General features: G+C 38.0%; 1 protein-coding gene across 1 annotated transcript in view; it reads right to left on the bottom strand.

Annotated features, from left to right (window-relative positions):
* PRUNE (prune exopolyphosphatase) overlaps positions 1-22,653 on the bottom strand; it is a gene marked incomplete at its 3' end in the record, with an annotated part of 35,318 nt that extends 12,665 nt beyond the window's left edge. Inside the window, exons 1-4 of the mRNA XM_009572811.1 lie at positions 22,587-22,653; positions 20,803-20,923; positions 1,296-1,362; positions 199-303 (exon numbers count right to left, since the gene is read on the bottom strand). Of these exons, the coding sequence (XP_009571106.1) occupies positions 199-303; positions 1,296-1,362; positions 20,803-20,923; positions 22,587-22,653 (360 nt within the window). The remainder of the gene's footprint in view (positions 1-198; positions 304-1,295; positions 1,363-20,802; positions 20,924-22,586) is intronic.
* Between the last annotated feature and the right edge of the window lie 92 nt (positions 22,654-22,745).

Here is a 22,745-nt window from a genome sequence, read left to right as displayed (position 1 = left end):
ACCTAATACCCATTCATTAATTTTTGTATGGAAAGAAATGTAGATTTTTTCTATTTAAAAAACCTCACCTCTGATTACAACAAAATCATTGTCCAAGAATAATGTTTTTACAGTATGTTTTAGTTGACTTAACAATAAGATGTCTGTAACAACCTGGAACAAATGAGTTAAGACCACTCGGTCCATTTTTTCCTTTACCTTGTCTAGAAAGTAGGCATAGGCCAGAGTAGAAATGAGCGAATCCAAATCACAGGCTTTATTCCCAAGTACAACATGGACTTTCTCCAGGCGTTTGCTCCTGTTCTGTAACACATTAGAAGACAATTGCAATGAGTGACAATGATGAGAAAAAACAAAGCCCAGTCACCAAGACACTTCAAAAGACAAGTTAAATATCAGGCATTGTCCTCAGTTGTCGCACTTTTCGCCACTGGCTGAAGGAATGCACTTACTGTGGGACCAGACACGTCTCCTTGGCTTCATAGCTCCCAAGAAAGGCAAGAAATCTGAGTTTCATCAGAGACCCCAGACAAGATCTAACCCAACAGAAGTCCCTTTAGCAGCAAAGTAACAGATAAGCAGCTTCATGTATACGTGGAAAAAGCTTCTGAAAACACCTCACAAATCTCATAGGAAAAGCAGTGCCAAATAGCATGGAAATACACACAGCAAACTATACATAGCAAGTTGTCATTTTAACTTTCCCCTTTTTCTTCGCCCCGCTGAAATCAGTAACTAGATACAGTGGCTTTCACCCTGCCTCTTCAGAAGCTGAACATGCCCGGTGAAGCACTGAGGTCTTTGAGTCATTCTCACTTGCAAAGGGAACTGAGTCTGTTCTGCATTTAATAAAAGTAGGAGCCTTCCAAACATGAGGAAAAGAAAAGACAGACCAACTGTGTGAAAGCAAAATACTGCAGGGAAGTGTCTACCTTCTTCATAATTGCACACACAAAATGTAAGGTGGTGTTTTTCTCTTGTGCGCATCATTAATGTCAAGCTAGCTGCACGGAAACATTCCAGTTTATTTTCTTTTAATGAGCTATGCTTCTTAATTTGAGAAACTTATCTGACTGACAGTAAGGTAGATGTTTAAGAACAAAATACATAAAATTAGACATTTTTGTTGTTGTCGTATACAGGCTGATGTACTGTTTGTTATTTCGAATTAGGATTCTGGATATAAAATAAAATTTTTACCTTTCAACAGAAGTATATAATTAGTATATTATCCTCAATAATTATAAACGTGCAATTATTTTCAACTAACCTTTTTTCTCTGTGTCTAATCTTACCTCTATCTGGATATAAGGAAGAAACTTAGTTCTCTTTGCCTTATATGGAACACAGCCATCAAAATACCTTTGGGTAATAAAACCAGGACACCTATTCTCCATTTGCTGTGTATTGGGAAAGACGGACAGCTTTCTGAAGAGTACAGTGACTGGAACAGATATGTTAGTTTAAGCTGGAGACCTTCACCAGCAATAAACTGTCTCCATTTTCCTCTTTGCAATATATTTTTTGCCATATCGTTCTTCTGCAGCATACATTTCTGACTGATCTGCCACCCTAAGGAATGAAAATAAAGTTCATGAGCTCATCCTTTTTTAGTACTATTCAGTGTATAGAAGCCTTTTTCTTTAGTTCATCATAACTGCATAGCAAATGACTCAACCCTGAAAAAGAAGGAAACTGAATGAACTGATAAATTGATTATTAAATCTATAAAGTCACACACCTCTAGGAATCCAGTGCAAGCAACAATATAAAAAATTTCAAGCCATCTGATGCTGTTCTATATCTACATATTCCGTACCTATAAAACAATTTGCTTCCTGTTGCTCATATTCCACAAAACACTATCCCATATAGAACTAGCAAGGATCCTCAACAGTCATCTGAGTTTCAATGATGAACGTCAGACCTATTCATGTCATCAGGTACATGAGTGTTTTCTTTTGAAAAATTAAGAAATTTTTTGTGTTGTCTTTAGAATTCATTCTCTCGGGACTAAAATCTGCCCACTTGTTTCTACAACTCACACGTTAGCTGTAGCCTTGTTACACAGGTATATTGCAGTTCTAAAATCTGTAGAAAATAATGTGGGAAGAGAACTACCGAAGATGGAAAACCTCTTTGTCTTAACAGCTGTTTAAAAGGAAATGAAGAATTCACATTTAAAAAAAAAAAAACAAACAACCCAACATCTTTCACTCATTTGTATGTGCCATCATGCTCCACTTCTTTATCACATCTTCAGGAATGGAGACAGAATAATTACACCAAAATTGAAGAATTCCAAGGCTGAAAATTTCTGAACGCTACACTTGACTTCTGAAGACATGAAAAAAGCACGGCTATAAAGAGGAGAATACAAAGAGAACACAGCGGAGTAAGAAAGCTCTGGAGACCATCTCTTTGTAATCCAAGCAGGTCAACTAGCCATCTGAGGACCGATTTTTTAGCTCCAGTGCACCAGAATTTCATCAACCCATATGAACCAGAACAGACTGTGGAAGGACAGGCCATCTCCTCGGACTGTTCTCGAGAGCTTAACAAGAACTCTGAGATGGAGGTTATTAAGCTGGATTTTTAATATAACAGTAAGCAGACTAACAGCGAGAGGGTGTATTTCTTGGTTAGGCTGTTAACATACTACCCCTCCAAATGACTGCTGGTTTCTTCCAGAATATTTCTGCCTAAGACAAACATGCAGTCAAGGTAACCTACTAGCTACTTTAAGGAAAGGGAATGAAAAACAAATTTCTGAAGGTGTTCAGGCATTTCTGTTGCACACTGCCTTTCTCTGGTCACTCCAGAGAGGATATATTTTTATTTCATCCACTACAATTGGTAATTTTTATGACTCTACCTCTCCCTGAGTAAGAATCTGTTCAATTGCACACCAACTACCCCTTTCACTCTCTAATCTCTCATTTGTGACTTTTAGCAAAGTGTTTTTGTGATGGGGTTTTTCTAATAAAATATGACAGCTATTCTACTAATGTTAAAATACAAAGTCAACCTGTAAGCTGTCTTAATAATTAATTCAAGTTTCTATTTCACAGATTTCAAGGCCAAAATTGGCCAGAACAAACAGCAACGAAAGTCTGTGTTTTACATTCTGATGATGTAAGACACACTGACGAGAGAGAAAAGTGATAGTCCATGTCTTGCTTCACCTGAAGAATCTTCATTAAAAAAAGTGTGAAAGCATGATTTTTGAAGAGGTACCTTCCAATACCAAATCATGTATTACCAAACTAATGATTAATAATAAAATAAATTTATATCAATAAAGTTGTAGAATACGTTTGGACAGTTAATTCTTCCTGTAATTCTGGAAACTCATGAAGGAGCAAAATATAACAAAAACAACCTAAAATGTGGCTCTTAATTATTACTAAAAAAAAAAACCAAGAAGATATTTGCTATTATTTTCCTAAATGAAATCCTCCACTTTCTGAACAAATATTCTTATCCACTTAACTAATCTGTTCTCCTAAAGACAAGTTGGATTTGATGATCCTTATGGTCCCTTCCAGCTCCAGATATTCTATGATTCTATGATATGTTTCTAGAAAACAGCATAAATTTGATATAGATAGAAATAGATCACGCTTGCAGACAATCTGCACCAGCCACAGTTAGAAGTCCCATCCTAGTATTTGCATTCACATAGTATGTGCTGTCCCATTAGAGGAGAAGTTAACAGGAAGATTAGAACCATTGCGCTAAGCAGCAACTCCCCTAAGCACACGGATGTACCTCCAAACCATAGATCAGGAGTTACGGTCCGAGAGCTGCCATCTGCAAAACTGACCAGACAAGGACACCTACAGGGGAGCTGTCCTGGTTTCGGCTGCGATAGGGTTAAATTTCTTGCTAGTGCTGTGTTTTGGATTTAGTATGAGGAGAATGTTGATAACACACTGATGTTTTCAATTGTTGCCAAGTACCCTCCTAGTCCAAGGACAGCTCCCATGCCTACTGACTGAGCTAGGTACACAAGATGGGAGGGAACATAATCAGGACAGCCAGCTCAGCCGGCTAATGGGGTATTCCATACCATGTGACGTCATGCTCGGTATATGAATGGTAGGCGTGACCCAGGAAGTACCGATTGTTACCTGGTTATCGGTCAGCGCGGGTGGTGAGCAATTGCATTGTGCATCACTGATTTTGTATATTTTATCATTATCCTTATTATTCTTCCTTTTCTGTTTTATTAAACTGTCTTTATCTCAACTCACGAGTTATTCGCACTCTTACCCTTCCGATTCTCTCCCCGTCCCACTGGGGGGGGAGGGGGGGAAGTGAGTGAGCAGCTGCGTGGTATTTGGCTGCCCAGGTTAAACCACGACAGGAGCGCATGAACAGGTACATGCTATCCCTGACACAGCTCAGTACATTAATACTGAATTATTTACCTTCCCAGTCCCCAGTGATAACCACTGAAATAATTCAGCGACATATAAATATCACACGTGCATAACCTATTCACATGGACAGTATTTTCTACTCCAAGCATCTTTATTATTTGAACTGGGTATTTATCTGATGCCAGAATCACAGACAATATATTTACATTTTAACAGATTACTCAAGACAGCTAGGTAGCATCTCCCCTGTTCTACTTTAACACAGGAAACCTTCTTGTACAAATAACACAGATAATTTATCAAAAGCTTAGCGATGACCACAGTGTTACACAAGTGAAAGGAGATTAAATATCGTTTTTTCCTGTGCTGGACAGACAATTTGAGATCTGTGCATCGGGTAAAAGATCAACTCTGCCAAACTGCAGTGATAAAAAATTGAATGCTACTGCCTGGAAAAAAAAAATGGCCTCTTATCCTGATAAGTCTTTGTTTTCTCTTATTTTTGAGGACAGAAGAAAAACTATTATATTTCTCTCTGCCCCTGCAGTATCATATTTATCATATACAGTATATAATATATATTGTAGTTTACTGTAATAGTTGTAAAATACATGGTTACATAGTGGGTTCTTCCCTAAGGAACATAATTTAATAGAGAAAATTTCAAGTGTGCCATATTTTAATCATTACCTGTTGGATCTACATTGTACAATGTTGCTTTACTTATGGATCTAAAAAAAAGCTTTTACAGCAAACATAAATCCCACTAGCAGAGTAAAATGTAATAAAACAAAAGGGCAATTTTCTAAATCCACACCTTCTGCTTTTGTATGGGAGACACAGTCTTACAAAAAAGATAAACAAAAGTGGAAGGGTCATAAAAATTCAATGCCGCCCGCAGAAATTGTTGGATAGGCATAAAATATCACCTGATATTTTGTGTTGAGTAACACAATGATGACAAAAGACTATGACTAGTTTATAACAAAGACTACGAAAAGGTTTTCACACCTTAGTTGTCATGCATATAGAACTTACCTGGGGCCTTACTGATATACATATTTTACCGGGTCTTACCGGCACTCCCCCCTCTGATGGTGACTGCATTTCCCAGAGGAGGTTGAACATAGCCTTGTTGAACAAGCATTATTGGTCTTCTGAAGTTAATACTTTAAAAGCCATATGTAAGACTCAAGAGCTTGCTAAAGAGAGTTTTATTTAAAACTGCCATTTCCCAAAATCGCACTGTTCCATAGAAGCACACTGATCCTTCAAAATTAATAATGGAAATGAGGCAGGTTAACTATCTGGCATGCCAGCCAGGCAAGGAAGTCCTGTCCTAGATTATTCCTGGAATTTTCACAAGACAGGAGCTCTCTTTTCCAGTCATTACTAATCAAGAATTGGCACGGTCAGTTATTGCTGCTGAGAATTCAGTTCAATATTTCTGCATTAACAACAGGCTCTGATTTGGCATTCTGCAGACAGACAATCTTCATACTGTTCAAGAAAGAATTCCTACCAACTGCAAACATCTACTCTTTTTTCACTTCTAATTAATTTTACAGAATATAACTGCATGCAAGTCTGCTCTGCCTGTTCTTAAAATACCTTCCCTCTAACTTACCACATCTATTTATCCACATTGCAAAAAATAAAAATGAGCAATGATTTCTACATGCAATTTTCATTTGAAAAAGAATAGTTGGAGTAATCAAATAATGCAGAGATGTCATTTAAATATCAAAAGAAGCACCACAGAATTAAAAACATCAATCAAAATCTTGTTGGGTCCTTTTAAAATTAGATTTACTCCATCAATTGGTTTGGCATTGATTTTCCACAACAATTTATAAGCTTTACATGTTCACACTCTTGCTTCTCCAAATTGTTGCCTTTAGGGCCAACTTTTGAGACACCACTTCTACTGGATCATGGGGTGTAAGTATACAGAATACTCAATAGTATCTGGTTTTCAGAAAGGGTCATACATGGAGTACACATACATGCCCATGTTCACACACATTTTGGAAGCATGACTTTGGCACCACATGTTTTGATCCCAATTTTGCTGTTACGTCAAGATAAAACTTCCATTAAGTCAGACAGATATTAAATATCATTTGTCTTAGGGAATTAAATAAACCTAAGTTTTTATGATACAAGATTAACAAAGCGAGGGGAAAAACTTATTTAAATGACCTTAGGCTCAGTAAAGATATCACATTGCTCTTCCTGCCAAGACAAAACAGGATATACTCTCGTATGGCTGAAAAAGGAAAATGTTCCCAGCAGGATGATTATTTAAGCTTGAATCAGCAGTACTTCAACAACCTGTCAATAGGATTCTCTGTCATCAATGTTACTAAAGTAAAAATCAAAGTTTTCCTTTTATGCTGCATTAACTCATCTGTTGTTCAAATTAATGTGTTCTATGGAAGATTAGTGCTCTCACCTAATTACTGAGTATCAGCAACACAGCATACAGTAATTCAGCTCTGCAAAAGAACAAGTTATATTCCTATTCCAGATTATCTTTAGTGTCTAAAGCCAGTCACAGCGTATCTTTGAATTTCCAGCTCAAGTTACACTCCTCTTCCCTCTCCTTCCCCACTTGCCACCTAACATGCGAAGGCAAGACTGCGATGCCTATCAGTTTACAGGACTTGATAGTATTCATCTCCTTTAGGAATTGTTTGGCTTACTACAGGATGAAGGTGTCCCTTGAGATATTAAAAACAAATGAGTTAAAAGTAGGGAGCATGTTTACCTGAGGAGCAGAGTGCCCCTGTCATATTAATTGCATCAGTTCTGTGGTGTGTCAGGATGTGACCAGCACCAATAATCCCCTACATCACACACTGCAGAAGTTGAATGAACTAGAGAAAGCAAAGAGGAAGTGTATTGGAGGAAAAAGGTGATTTTTTTTGCTGAATGCAAGGGAATTCAACTCAAATAATGCAGTTCATTCACCTGCCTCTGTCACAGACTTAACATCTGATCTCAGAGTGTCTGAGAAGCTTAGCTTCTTCTCTAAAATGGTGGAAGCAACTTTGCAACTGAGAATAAATTTACCAGGAGTTAGGAGGCACTTGAACACTGTGCTGTACAGGAGCCTTTGGAGTTGAGCTTCATGTTTCTTAAGTCAGTGTAGCCCTTAGGTGATATGCACCAAGCTGAACAGGAGGCCATACCCTGAATTGAGCCAACAGCCCAGTAGAAATACCATTAGTGATCATATAATGAAAGTGAATTTTCTGTGTCTATAAGGACAATTTTCTTTCTTTCCTTTTTTTTTTTTGATTCTATCATCTTGCAATCTCAACGTCTCTTCTAAATTTTTATCGATGTGCTATACATAGTATTTGTGACTATATTGCACTCAAATACAAACATTATGCACAGCTACATTTTCACATTTTCATTTTGTTTCAGATCTTCTGTGTAAACTTCTGTCTCCTCTTCATCATGAACTATACTTTAAGTGATTCAAGACAAACAAGTAGTCCATGCTAACAATAAAATCATAGACACCGTCTTCCCATCAGTAGCTTATCCTAAAAGGTATTACACACCTTCAGTTGAGAGAGAAAATTGTAGCTGGAAGAGATGATCAGGAGGCCAAATTCACTTTCAGTTTTGCCTTTCTTGTTCAACAGGTTTTTATCATACCATAATTCTAAAATGTCTTTGGCTTTTTACCCACTCTCTGGTAAGACTGCCTCAGAAAAGATGCATGTTGGTTTTTTTTTTTACTTCAGTATTATTTTAATCAGTATTTCTTTTTCCACACTGAAAATCAGAAACGAATTAACAAGTACTCCTCTGCTGTCCTTTATGCCTGCTGCAAACACCATTCCCCAAAAGAATTTTCCCAAAAGCCCTTTCTTAATATTGGCAGCTTCTTTTTCCATGATGGAATTCTATTTTTGTAACATGTTTACGTCCAAGTGCCTTTGTGAGAGATAGATGTTGGGTTGATTTGCTGCAGAAGCTGAGCACAGATTAAAAATTATCTTGCAACACTGTGCTTGTTAGTGAAATGACAGTGCACTAAGAAATGAGCACTCAGAATGAAATTTGATTTTACAAAAACAATCTATTTTTTGATTTAAGATGTTACGAGAATAGAAACATATGCTCCGTTATGAGAAGGCACTGCCTTTTTACTCATACAGTAATTGGTTATGTCTATACTGTTTAGATCCCTGAATTGCCCTCACCATAATACTAGTATCAGAGCCATACTCGTATTGCGTATGAGCAAGAGAAAATGCATAATCACATTCTTGTATTACTTTTAACATTCATATGTTCTTCAGCATATGTCTAGTCACTAATAAACATAGAACTCGTGTTGCTTTAATGTCTAATGCTCTTTTTTACATGGACAACACTAAAACAGTAGAAATTTGGAAGTAATTTATTTGGTAAGTTAGGCTGGATTCAGGCTAGGAACAGAAGGGATATGGTACCTCTTGAATCCATACACAAAGGATGTAATCCATACATCAGAAGTCTCCATGTATGGAGTGATCCTCTTTCTCTCATTGTTTGGGCTGTGTCTGAGTTTCCAGTCTGCTCATAAAATACAAAGAGGTCATGAATACAATGACGCACTGATCACTTCTTGAAGCAGTCTGAAACCACCTTGGTCGATTTGTCTCAGCAAGAAATCCAAATCAGCTGTTCTCCACCATGACACACCTTCCCCTCCAGCACACTCAAAAAGGCATAACCCAACACCTATGTCAATACTGTTGAACTCAAGACCTTCACACATGCTGAGATGACTGGGGTCTTCTCAGTCAATTGTATTCTCTTTTGGATTTGCTGCCTTCTGCCAGAGCAGAATCGGTGTAAAAATGTAATGCTGATGTCTCCAAAGTCAGACACATGAGATTTAAGGGCTGATCCTGGATTCCATTTCATCAGCTAATGACAGTGCATTTCTTCGGAAGTCAATGATCTTCAACGTATCATGTATTTTGCCTTCTCTGCATTCCACATTCCTACGCACATTCCTCTTGTGATGGCAAGCAGCCTCCAACAGACCTTTCCAAATTGCTCTTAGGTGACAAAGTATGTTTCAGCATAAACATTACCCAAAACCTTTTCTGAATCAGACTTCCCCATCTATCCTTGAAGCATTAAGAAGGCATTCAAACATATTTCCTTGATACTGTTTGGCTCGCTGCAGATTTTTGCTGTGTTTTAAGCATGCTATCGACTGCATTAAATAACCTCATAATCACATTTAAAGGCTTAGTGATCAAGTGCCACCAGTGTACTAAAATATATGATAACAAATGCAGTCAGCATTTTCCATACCATATGCTTGTAAATGTTATTCTGCAGGGAACCAATTAAAACTATGGAAAATTTGGAACACAGACATATGGAACAAAACAAAGCAACTTATCTTGTCACCATGGTGCTTGCTCAGTACATTGATTAGGGAATGGTGATATTATAGGACAAACAAACGCCACTTTAATTAAAGTGTGCTGAAAGGCAATATACAGTAGCAATCTAAAACATTCATTTTTGCTGTGCTGATGTTAGTTTTCCTGCTAATGAGATAGAACAGGTAAAATACACTCCTGTAAAAACAAAAAATCCACAAATATTCCTATGTGAAGAAATGCAACACTAGTCCTAATTTATTGAAAAATTTCTCCTTTTAACATTCAATGAGAAAAGGGTAGGAAACAAATGGAGTGTTTGTGTTTCAGGGAAAACATTTAAAATACTGCTAAGGAGATAAGATTTTTCAGGAAAAGAACAAGTTTGAGCAGGGACTTATTTCTTAAATGTGTTTCTATAAAAACATAGTGCATCAAGGAAGACACTGAATCTAATCCTTGTATTTGTCCAGCGCAATTGACAATGGAAAAATAGTAAAAGAACTGAAAGAAATAACAATCACTTCGAAAAATATCCTCCAGAGGAAGCAAAAAGTTATCAGGAGGCGGAATGATTATTACCTCCTATGCCTGGGGCAAGGTGGGAAAGATCTATAGGAGGGAATACGCTCAAATTTGCATTTCCCATTCCTTCTTGCACTTCAGAGTTCAGCACGGCAATAGTTAAAGTCCCACAGAGCACCACAGTGCCCATTACAAAGATTCCCCAAAAAGTAAGAACCTAGAGGTTACATATTTTGGGTAAGACTCCTGCCTTATTACTCTTGTATAGTGCCAATGACACCCTGAACTGACATACAGATAATGGTACTGCAAACAATACTTACGGTGATGATTATTATTGCCCCTCTGAACCACAGCTCCATTTCACATTATTTTGTCTTGACGTAGAATGTATGTGTACCTGAGCCATGTTTTAAATTTAACGCACTAGGACAATTGGTACAGAAAAAAAAGGAACAAATTATGTTAATTATGCTGGTCATCACAGTAATGTTCCAGCACAGCCAAGATCTGTCAAGAACGACAATACAATAAACACATCTTTCTCATATAGAGCTATAGCCAGGTTGTCACTGTAGCTACCAAAAAAAACCCACCTTGAACAGAGGTGAGAGTTTCTGTAATAGTAAATAGCCTATTGATTGCACAGACAGACTTTACCTGGCACAGTAGTTCAATTTCATCTCATAAAAGATATGTTATATACAGAACCATACAAATAGAGAGTATACAGTATTAAAGATGATCTTCAGGATGAGTATATCAACTATTGCTTTAGAAGTATGGAAAATAATAGACAAAATCATTTAAAGTGTAATTACAAAGTAAATTGAAGCACTGTTTATGTTACAAAGCGATAAAACAATTTCTTTAAAGATATCTTATGCCATTCGTTTCTGTTAACAGATTTGGTAAGCATTAAGAGAATATGAGAACAAGGAAAGCACCTAGAAGAGATTTTTTTTGTTTAAGGTTTGGCTCAATTTCATCCATTTTGATTAAGGTTCTCACAATGTATTATTTCAAATTTTATTAAGCAGGAGGAAACAGTAGATATAAATTGACAAATTCACATATGAAGAGACACTAATGACTGATTAAGCAAGACATCCTCTTCAATGATAGTTTTGTTGAATCCTCTCAGTTAACACCAAAATGGGCAATTCATCATCTCTGTCAAACCTGTTGCCCTAGCAAATTCAAAAGACAATAAATATTTTAGGAAAAAAAATGGTAACAACAAACAAAATAAATCACATTAACATTTCAACTTTACCTTTCAACTGACAGATCAACAATATCTTCTAGTTTTATATTTAACACACTATGATGTATTTTTAATCTATGGAAAACACTGATAACTCTATCCTCCCCCACATAGGAACTTGCTTGATTTTCCTCAACAGATAAGCTAGATAAGCTCTTGGTTTTCAATTGAAGAGTATACTGTTAGGAAAAGCAGCATCCATTGATTTCTGTGTCTGCTGTAGTTAAGAACAAAGGGTCCAAAGGTAAGGAGAGACATGTAAGCTAGCAAAGACCAATCTGCTTCCTCTCAGGCTAATACCGTACTTCCACCAAATCACGGAGCTCTAAACGTGCTTGAAGTGATTCTGAAAGTAAAAAAATCCGAAAGCACAACATCCCTTCTAGATCACCTCTTGCACAAAGAGAAGTCCTTAAATCTCAGGGGGGTGGGGGGAGGGGGAACCAACCAACAATAAAAAACTACCAAAAAACCCCAAACCTAAAAGGGACCTATGCAAGCCAAAATATCTGATGCACAAGTCTGATCACAACAGCCAGACCCACACTCCTCTGCTGGTCAAGTCCGAGAATACCGGTAGGGCATTCAGAATTTGCTTGTAATTAAACCCTACCTCAGTGAGTAGCAACACAATATACTCCATCACATAGAGTTTAGTATGTGTCAATAAGACAATTCCAGTGTTTCCAGCTATGAAAATGCTGCAACATAGGAGCTAAAATTCCTCTGTATTCGCAAGGTGTTCAAGGTGTTAAAAAAAGGGATTTATCACCCTTGGAGGTACGGACAAGCATCCAGTTAAACACTTGTCAGCACAGGAACAGTGGTAACATTAGAAACTGGTGATGATTTCATGGCTTTGCAGTGTAAGGTCACTCTCTCTTCTCAGTCTGACATTTCTTTAGCTTATTATTTCTGCTTAGTTAATTGCATAAATCTCAGCAGGTCAAAGGACCATTACACAGCATTTTATGTAATATAAGCATTTTGCACTGAAAGAAAAAGAGGAATAACCATGTGTAGCTTGCTTTCCCTTATACGGGATGCGTGTGCTGGCCTTGTATTGCTATTGAAAAGATATCTGCTCAGCATTAATGGAATTAGGAAAGTCTGTTAAAAATAAACATGGCATAATTCTTTCCTTTCTTTTACCAGCTAAGTAGAACAGTATTTTTTTCTCAGGATCAGTCAAAGAGAATAAGGTATAATGGCAACATATTTATACGCATACATATTTGTATTGTATTATTGTATTGTATTATATGTATTTGGACATTTAATCTCTGGCCCTAGATGGAGTTCATATGTATAAATACCAACATATATTTGACACTCCTGAATAAAAAAGCATGTCACGTCTTAAAAGAACATACTGACTTAAAAGAGATTTGAGATATTCCACTACATGATTACTCAAACAGATTAGTAAGCTGTTTAATTTTATACAAGGACCCACCCCAGAGGCTTTGTGATTTGAGTCAACAGCAGTATATGAGAAGCAAATTTTGAGAATGAGGTCCACTTACAAAGACAGGCTGTTATGGCTATCAGAGGAGATCCATGTCCACTTGCTGAAGTCACATGAATATTGCATTCCTGTGATTTTAAAACCGGCCTTACAAATACATTGTAATGACTTCTGTCAATTTGGGGCACCAGGATGCTAATAATTATGGTTATGTCACAATTAGCGTCACAATTAGCATCACAATAGAAAGTTTAATTTGTATTTAATTTTTTTCTTTAAAAATAGTATACAAGATATATAGATAGCAGCATATATACATGTTTTAACAAGACCATGACATAAAATACCTGGTTTGTTATAAAGGGTATATTGTGAAGCATTTGGGCTGTGCAACATGCTTAAGTTAACATTAGCAAGAAAAAGTGCAGGTTTTGCTCTGCTGACATTTAGTCTGTGAAATGAGATACAAAGTGATAGCTGTGCTTAACAATAAGAGGAAACTCAAAACACCATTTAAAAATGCACGACATGGGAAAAGTTTGTAACACAGTTAAATGAAATCTACACCTCACTGCTCCTCATTAATGGAATCCTCTTTTCAGGAATGCTTCAGCATAAAAAACAACATTCAGACAATGTAGTGGAAAATATTTAAATGACAAAATCTCTTAATTAATATATAACTCCCGGAAAAAATTACAATAACTTTGCAAATAGCAGGACACAGAAGACAGGTATCATCCCTGTTTAAGCACTGCCTTCATCCGTCATGGCTAAATGATACCAATAACATGACAGTCAGTACCTGAAAATTAAACTAGCAGAGACTCAGCATAAACATTCTGAAAGGCAAGGAGGGAAAAAAAGAAAAAAGGCAAGACATTTCAGAAATTCTGTCCAAAGCAAACATAGCAGTATAGTATTGTTCGCAAATACGAAATACTATTGTTCCCAGACACAAAAGTGCCTTTTTTAATGTTATGTAAGTGCAACTGATTCTCCAAATACCACATATCTGACATTAATACCAATTACAGCTCAAACTGAACCACAAATTAAAGCTGTAGAAAGAGCATGAAGCTTAGCAGCTTTTTGGAACAGTATTAGCATGTTTCTCCTATTTCCTCCAAAATATCTTTGGTCTTGCCACACAATGCTGAGCTGTGCTAGTGCTACTTACTCGATTTCTTGTTATTGGTCTCAGTAAAGAGACTTTGCCCTTTTTTCAAACTTTGCCGTATAAATTACAATTTAGCCAAGGCCCCAACTCCAAACTACCAGAAGTATTGACTTTTCACTCCTATATGCCTTTCACTATTTTAAAATATTCCTACATTTTATGGTTTTGAGGATTTAGACATTTCTACAAAGAAAAGAAACTAAATTTAAATGTCTGTGATGGGATGAGGCTACAGTAACCTCTGTGGAGCACAGTTTTATTTTACCATCAAAAGGTAAGACTCTTAAATTACAGACGCAGAAGTGCCCACAGGTATGAACTTCGGACACTTTACATGTCGGAGGTTGGTGTGTGCACATGCATATTCATGTAGGCATGCTGGTTATGTTCAGTAGGACAGAGTATCTGCATATCCTCGTATTTAATAACATGGAATATAAGAGCACTACTTCTACATAAGTTTATAAGAATTTAAATGTGAGGAATACCTGCTTAGGAATTAACGCTCCACATAGAAGTCGTGTACAAACAGAGAGGGATCCTGTTTTCCATCCCCACCTCTTTTGCATGTTTGCTCCAGTTCTCCTCATTACCGGCACTGCAGAACCAGAACTAATTACACCCAGCTCCATTCCCACCCTTCTACTGGTTTGCTGGTACAGCAGCTATGCGGGCCTGAGGACAGGGGCAAAAAAGATACCACACCTCACTTACTGAGCACATTTACCTTACGGACTATCATCAGCTAAAAAGAACACATCGCACTGATACTGTGTGTCTTCCTTTTCCTCCCCACTTCTAGCAAGTCCAATTCAAGGATTTGGCACTAATCTCTGTAACTAAACAGCAGACGATAAAGAGCTAAAATCAGACTTCTTGATTCTTTCCTCCAGGGACACTTCAAAAGATGCACTTATAAGAGATGTGTTTTAAAATATAAATACTAGACAGCTTTAGTATTAGGTGCTGGATGACAGACCACCCTGTCAAAAATAGAAAGAACATTGTAGCTCAGCATGGGGTTCTTCACAATGAATAGAAAAACCTTTCTTCTCACAGACCATTCAGCAGCAGAAGCTACGAGCACCAAAGAGGAGAGGGAGGGGAAAACCCATCTCTCTGTGACTGGAGACACCCCACTATTTCCAACTGACATTTGGTTCCCCTGATTTACACTGTTCTCTGGCCTTCCAGTACAACTATCAAGTCTATATAGGTGTTTTTATAAGGGCTTGGCAGGAAAAAGACCTAGTTACTAAAGCTCAGTGGGTTTGAGCTATTTTAAACTTCATGCATGTTGATTTACGTTAATTAAATGCCCTCAGAAACATTTGCAATTATGTAAAGCTGGGCCCCTGAAATTAATATCTCTCTAACAATAGTAACTAAAAATTGCAGACAGAGAATGTAAGCATAGGGGAAGGAGAAAGTTTCCAACACTGAAGTCAAGTTTTCAAGTTTATTTAGATTCTTGACAGAACCAGGTACCAAATAGGACACTTCTGCATTTAGTAAATAATATCTTTCATATTATCATCCTACTTCCCACTTTTCTCTTTTTCATTTTTTTTATGGTTTCCACTCCCTGGCCTTGATCCTGTCTCACTCACCAACCATTTCAAATAAAGTTCCATGATTTCCAGCAAGCTACTTCTAATGTAAAAGTGCCAGACCATAATCTTGTTCAAAACAGTACTCAGTGTTAACGCACAGGGATAGCCAAGTATTCTGTAAAGATGCAGAAAGTGCAAGAAAATTCCCTTGCCCTGCCTGTTATCTATGCTTATGCACTTTTGGTTATTTTTCTTATTATAGCAGTGGTTTCTAACTCTCAGTGCACACAACATGCTCTTCTGTCTATCACCTATCGATCTAACTCACATCAAATTATCACAAAAATGGGTTAGTTTCTGAACATGCAGAAACGTGTTAAGGGGTCCTCAAAACAAATACAATGGCGTGTTACTCTTCCAAAAAAAAGGCATATTTGAATTAGAAAGCATGCCACTCCTTAGCTTCTCTGGATCATCATGGATGGTAGCCTGTTGTGAGGGCTAAATCTATTTAACTTGAAGATAAATGATCTTTCAGCTATAACTGTGTACAGTGTCGGTGACATCCAGTCACCTGTTCTGTTTAGTGCAGCTATGGATTCTGCTGGGATCTCTTGGGGACGGAGCTTAGCCTCTCTTTCCTCTTAAAAATGACAGTCAGTTGACTTGAAATGCTTTCTCAAGAACTTGTGATGCTCTGAACGTATCTGTTAATGACATACTTATTAATATCCAGCCTTGAAAATACACATAAGAGCATGTCAAATTCTGACTACATGGAAAAACAGATCTATTTTAGATTTTGTAGAAAAGCTTGCAAAAATTTGTTTACCGTATTTCTTTTAGTTTCAAAGGAAGAACTAAAAGCTCTTCATATTTCATAGAAATATCTCAAGTTGGACCCATAAGGATCAGAGTCCAACTCTCTGCTCCTCACAGGACTACCTAACACTAAACCATATGACTAAGAGCATCGTCCAGATGCTCCTTGAACTCTGACAGGCTTGGTGCCAGGTCCACTTCCCTGGGGAGCCTGTTTCAGTGACCGACCACCCTCTCACTGAAGAACCTTTTCCTAATCTGAACTTCCCCCGATGAGCTTCATTCCGTGTCCTCGTGTCCTATTGCTGGTCACTGGAGAGAGGAGATCAGCACCCCCCGCTCCGCTGCCGCCCTTGAGGAAGGTGTAGGCTGCGACGAGGTCACCCCTCAGCCTCCCCTTCTCTAAGCTGAACAAGCCAAGTGACCTCTGCCGCTCCTCGGAAGTCTTGCCCTCGAGGCCTTCAAATTTTTCCTTCAAATCAAAGTGAAAATAGAGCATTAAGAGTACTTTATTTCTTGAACAGTTTTGGTCAGAAAGGCAAAAGCTGTAATAACATACAATAGTGGCACAAGGACAGTCTAGTTTCCCCTTCCTTTAGAAATGTAAATTTACCTAAGAGGACAGTATTTCTAATACCTACGAAAGACGCCAACCGGGCCAGCCTTATTCAGTAAGGTCTCCACCGCTGTCACCTCAGGAATTTTCTTGCACGTCTCAAAAATTTCTAGAAGAAGCCTCCCTAGAGATGAGTGGGAAATACAACACACTGCATCCCCCTGCATCACCCCAGCTTGACACCACTTATACCTCTTGGGAGACGCACTATGGCATGCACACGAGTGCACGTACGTGCATGCACGTGCACAAAACACAGACACCATCCCCCAGCTGGTTCAGTGGGAATTTCAGAAATAGTCTCAGCCTCGCACTCTGGTCGGGTTTAGGCGTTTAAGGCAGAGAACTCTGCCCAAGGGCTCCCTAGTCCATTAACCCACTTGCAGAGAGGGAGGGTTTGTGTTTCTCTCTGTGCGTGCGAGTGACAGAGAGAGCGAGCGCACAAGCAAGTGAACTAGATGAAAGTGGTATTTTAATAATATGGGCTAAGTGAAAACGGGTAAGGCTGGGGTGTCAGTTGGACAGCCACATTCAGTGTTTACACCTTCCTTCCAGTTTCCTCCATTTTGGCTTCTTTTCTTTTGCTAACATATATGCTTTCTACCTAAAGGATCTATGTAGTCACTTTGGAAACATTAAAATCCAAACCTGCACTTTAAAGCAAGTCCCATGTCCTCGCAATACAATAAATCTCTAACAGACATTTTCATGCGTCAGAGAGAGATGTTCTGACCTTACAATGCCTGGAGTGCAATCTATTATATCACCTTTTAAGCTTTCAAGTTGGACAGAACATGTCCGATTACTGCTCCAGCTGTAACTTCTGCTATTGTACCACAGGGTTGCTGCCTCAGCTCCAAACAATGCTATGAATTAGTGCTGTTTTTTTCCTGCTTTCTGCCGTAAGCCTTGCACTTCTTAAGCAGAATTCCTTGTCTCTCGATACCCTAAGCTTCATTTGTACAACCACTACTGATTTATGGAAGCAAAGAGTAGATTCTGCTCTTACAGACTGATGTTAATTCAGTATCAGTAATTATTATCTGGTTGGAAGAGAAGCAGCTAGATTTTAATCACTACTTAATATGGCAACTAACTAGGTTACTTTTTCCACAACATCATCAAACAGCAGCAATCTAAGCTCTGAAAAATTGAAATGTACAAAGAATTAAAATGAATATCTAGCTAACTTAAAAGGTAAGTGATTAAGCACTCAGTTAACAATGGAGGATACATGTAATTAAGCAGGGCTAGAAAGATTTAGAATGTCATTTTACATCTTGTTTAGCATCCTTGCTTACTCTCCAGTGCAGCAAAATGCAAAGAGAAATAACCTCAGAGGCAGACAGGGTGAACTGTCTGGTTTCTAGCAATGGACAGCATGCTGTAAGGTACAACAGAAAATGGCAGTGCATAATCACGTGCCAAAAGGCTAATTTATCTTAAATGTCCTAAGACACTCCAAAGAACCAATCTGTACCTCACTGGTTGGCACAGAAGAAAATGACAAACTGCAATATTATAAGCACTTGTGGAGAACCACAAAGTACTTATACTACAGCGTGCTGAAACTGTTGAAATTTATTGAGACTATACTAGTTTCACACACATTGGTATTATGCCCCGACTCCTAAAAGCCACACGGCAACATCATGGCTCTGACTATCGAATACCCTACTGGCAGGAAAGGAGAGAGAGCAGAGAGAAAAGAGAACGAAAAGGAAAAAGAAAAGAAATTAAATATATAAATAAAGATCTCAGTCCTCTCCCCTCTTTGGAAGCTGCAAAGTTAAGGAGAAAAAGAAGCAAGAAAGTAAGTTCACCTGCTTATTGCTGTCTGCAGCAAAAAGAGAGCATTTTCATATTTAGTGTTCCATTTTAGCACCAGTCTCTTCTGTTTTTCTCAGTATAAACATGAACTAATGCTACCAAAACTGGCATTAACCTGTATTTTCACCACTGTAACACAGAGCAGAACTGGAATTCCCAACCTAATAGAAAAGTTGCAAGGCATTTGACAGCAAGAATAAAATCTCAAATAAGTTCTACAAGATGGTTGGGGGAAAAAAAAACAAGAGAAAGCCTGAGAGTTTTCTCAAGCAATAGTTTCTGCCACCATAGCCAATTTGGTAAAGAGACACATTCAAATTATTTTATATGCAGACAGATATAGAACATAAAAATGGCATATAAACTGTTTCCATAACAAGTAAATCATACACTTTAACTTGCTCTATTCCCAAGAAACAAGATCTCAGCATTTTCAGCCAAGCAGACTTCATAGTCTTCATACGGACCTAAACTTAACAAAAAATATTTCTTTAGATCTGTTCATTTTCTCTATCAACTGTAATTTGTGTTTTATTTAGAATCTGTAAATAAATTATCTTTTCAGACCATGAGATTGTAACTGGCCCAATTCTCACACAGCGGGGTGGGGCGTTAAATTGATGGCTGTTTTGGTTTGGTTTGGTTGGTTGTTTCTTTAAACAAAGGCTCAACACTTTGACATTGCGCAAACTTCGCCAAACAGATCAACCAAAAGACTTCAGACCCAGCCTTAGAAATCCCGCTTCCACTGCGCAAAAGCTGCCAGTTGAGAACTGTGCAATGATTTTGAGAGATGAACAAATAGCTGCTAAGATTAGACCACTTAACTCATTTTCACATGTGATCTAAAACAGGATATGAGTCCATGTCTCTGGAGATGAAAGACTAGAACTCCAATCGGCACCACTCTCTCATCCCTGGAATGAATGCTTTAATGCACAGTTATGCCACCCTTCCAAAGAATAAATGAAGTCACTGCCTTTGCTTATCCTTCCTAAGACTGCCAGTGCTGAAGTTCTAGTGCATCAAATTCTCAAGGGAGGGAACAAATTCCACACAGTAGCATGGAACTGTTTTTATATGAGTTTATGTAGCTAGTCTCTCAGAATATGCAGAAAGCAAAGAATTATACAAAGCTATCCCACACTTCTTCCTCTTATATACAAAACAAATTTTATGTAAAAAATAGCCAAGATGCATCATTTTAAAGCTGGTTGCAGCAACTGCACAGGTTATCTATGATTAGCCTCTACAGGTCCATCATATTACAAACAGATAAATGCATACATTTCCCTGAGGGGTGGCGGAAAGTAAATATATAATCTCTTACTGTAGACTATGCCTTAGTGATACAATTCAGCCTATAAACCCCTCACAAACTGAATGAGTAATTCACTTTGAAGAAAAAAAAAATCTGTAATTCAGCTAAACTTGAATTACAGTACTTTTGCTAGTGAAAAAATTACCACAGCTACTATCTCTAAGTCAAGAGAAAGGACAGCTAGGTCCATCTTTGTAAAAAGGGAAAATTTTGTTTGTTTTCTGCACTACAGTTATTTCAATTGAATGGGTAATTTCCATTTTTATGCTTGCTGAATTAGAAGGCCAAAAACTCACAGAAAGAAATCCAAAACCAGAGAGAGGCCAGAAGCGAAACAGTGGTTTTAAAATCATATCTGGTTTTTTAACTTGATAAGGCTATACACTTCAAACATGTATAAAAAAAACATGCAGGAACCTGGCAGGCTAACCTTTCCAAGATTTCATATAGACCTAAACCTCTTATGCACACAATACACAGGTACATCACATAAAGCCACTGGCTCTTCTGAGTAATGTGAATGCTCAGGATACAGTCTCGAACAGATTTATCTGTAAGAAAAACAGGTAAACATACATGAAACTTCTGTGGACTGCATACATGCATTGTCAAAAAAATAGTAGTACACTCTTCCAGCAAGTTAACCTATCACTGCACTCCACCTGACTCAGCTGTAATCCAGCCAGGCCTGCAAATGACTTTGAGTGTTAAAACCTTTGTTAAGTGAAAGAAAGGCTGCTGAATCAGTCAACTGATCACTTGCCAACTGTCTATATTTAGGAGACACTGTCCTTCCAAGTGTTTGAAAGTTTACCATTTATTGCTGCTTCACAAAGAGTTAAATATATTCCAAATGGGGCAATTCTGCATCTCATTTTAAAAAAAAAAGCGAACTCAGAAGAAAAGTTCCTTTCTTTCCTCCTGTCCCACTGACTGCAGAAGAGCATACAAGGTTCACCAAGCAGAATATGCCTTTCTCTGTCAGCACACCAGCTAGACTCTATGTCTCCACTTATTTCCATGAGTTATAAAAGCATGGTAGCATCTGAAGAAACAATTCAGAGGTTTCTTCTTCCCTACCAACTCAACTTTGCTCAGGATTTTTTGATTACTATTGTACAAGAGCAAGAAAGTATTTATTAAGTATAATAATCCTTACCCTCTGTATCACAATGTAGCACAGTAAGATTAACCATTAGGGAAAAGGTCACTTCAGCATGATGGTCTGTCACTTAATCAAAGGCTGGTTCAGCGGCTAACTTGGTTAGTTAGTGTCAGGCACTGGATACAGAGCCACTTCTACACAGAAAACGAAACCAGAATCAAAACGGTGTCAATTACAAAAAGACATAAACACAATTATTGCTATCAAAATACAGAAAAATCAAAACTTCCTAAATAGTACAAAACAGGTAAGTCATGTCTGGTATACTGCAAAATCTCACTGTGCTCTAGACAGAAGTTGACGTAAGGAGGCTTAAGACTAATAAATTGAGGCTAGAGGGGAATGTACAAAAGCAGGTTATGACTGTGCAAGATGGAACTGGGCCAGTGCATTAGGTCTATTAGGTCTATTACACATTATTCAGTTACTGTCAAATGATACAGTAAACAAGGAAAGAGAACTATCTGACATCATCCAGATGTCATCGTTTTCTGAAATGTTCCTAACCTTTTCACTGCCTGTCCTCTGTCCTTATTGTGCTGCAATATATTTGTATCTCATCAGAACAAGTGATATCATTCCAGTTGTCAAGGACCTGTCTAACTGTTGCTGACACCAAGCTCTCTTCTTTGGAGAAAAAGAATATAACAGGAACGTTACCAAGTCATTTAAACTCTGAGCCTGATCTCCCTCAGGACTCCAGGCTGGCAAACGGGACTTAGGTGCTGCTCCAGCTCTGCCTCTTTCACACCAAAATCCCACACCTTCTCCTGACCTCCCTGGCATAATCTCACCATACACTCCAACTCAGGATGGCTAAAGCTGAGCTTTTACTCCCTCTCCTTTTATTGTACCTCTCTCTCGCAGGAACATATATAACGGATATATGGGGATTAACAAAACTATCCCGCCTATTACTCCAGCCCATAATCTTGGTGTCGTGCTCGGTTTAGACACACACAACCTGCCTGTTGCAAAGCCCCACAGGGTTTTTTTCTTCATCAACCTCTCCTATCTAGCCTCAGAGATAACACTCTGGCTATCATTACCTGATGGTTTAATCACATAAGCGTTATTTGGCTTCAGCAGAGGTAACCTGGCATCTTCCAGAACCATGCTGTGGAAAACCTTCCCCTAGTCTGTGGCTATATTTATAAATATGTGGCAATATGAAGAAACATGTAAGTGACTCAGCTTGTTTTTAAACT

Source organism: Fulmarus glacialis, unplaced genomic scaffold (assembly GCF_000690835.1).
Source record: "Fulmarus glacialis isolate BGI_N327 unplaced genomic scaffold, ASM69083v1 scaffold2262, whole genome shotgun sequence".
Lineage (NCBI taxonomy): Eukaryota > Metazoa > Chordata > Aves > Procellariiformes > Procellariidae > Fulmarus > Fulmarus glacialis.
Note: the sequence above shows the minus strand (reverse complement) of the source record. Positions and strands in the feature narration are given on the sequence as shown.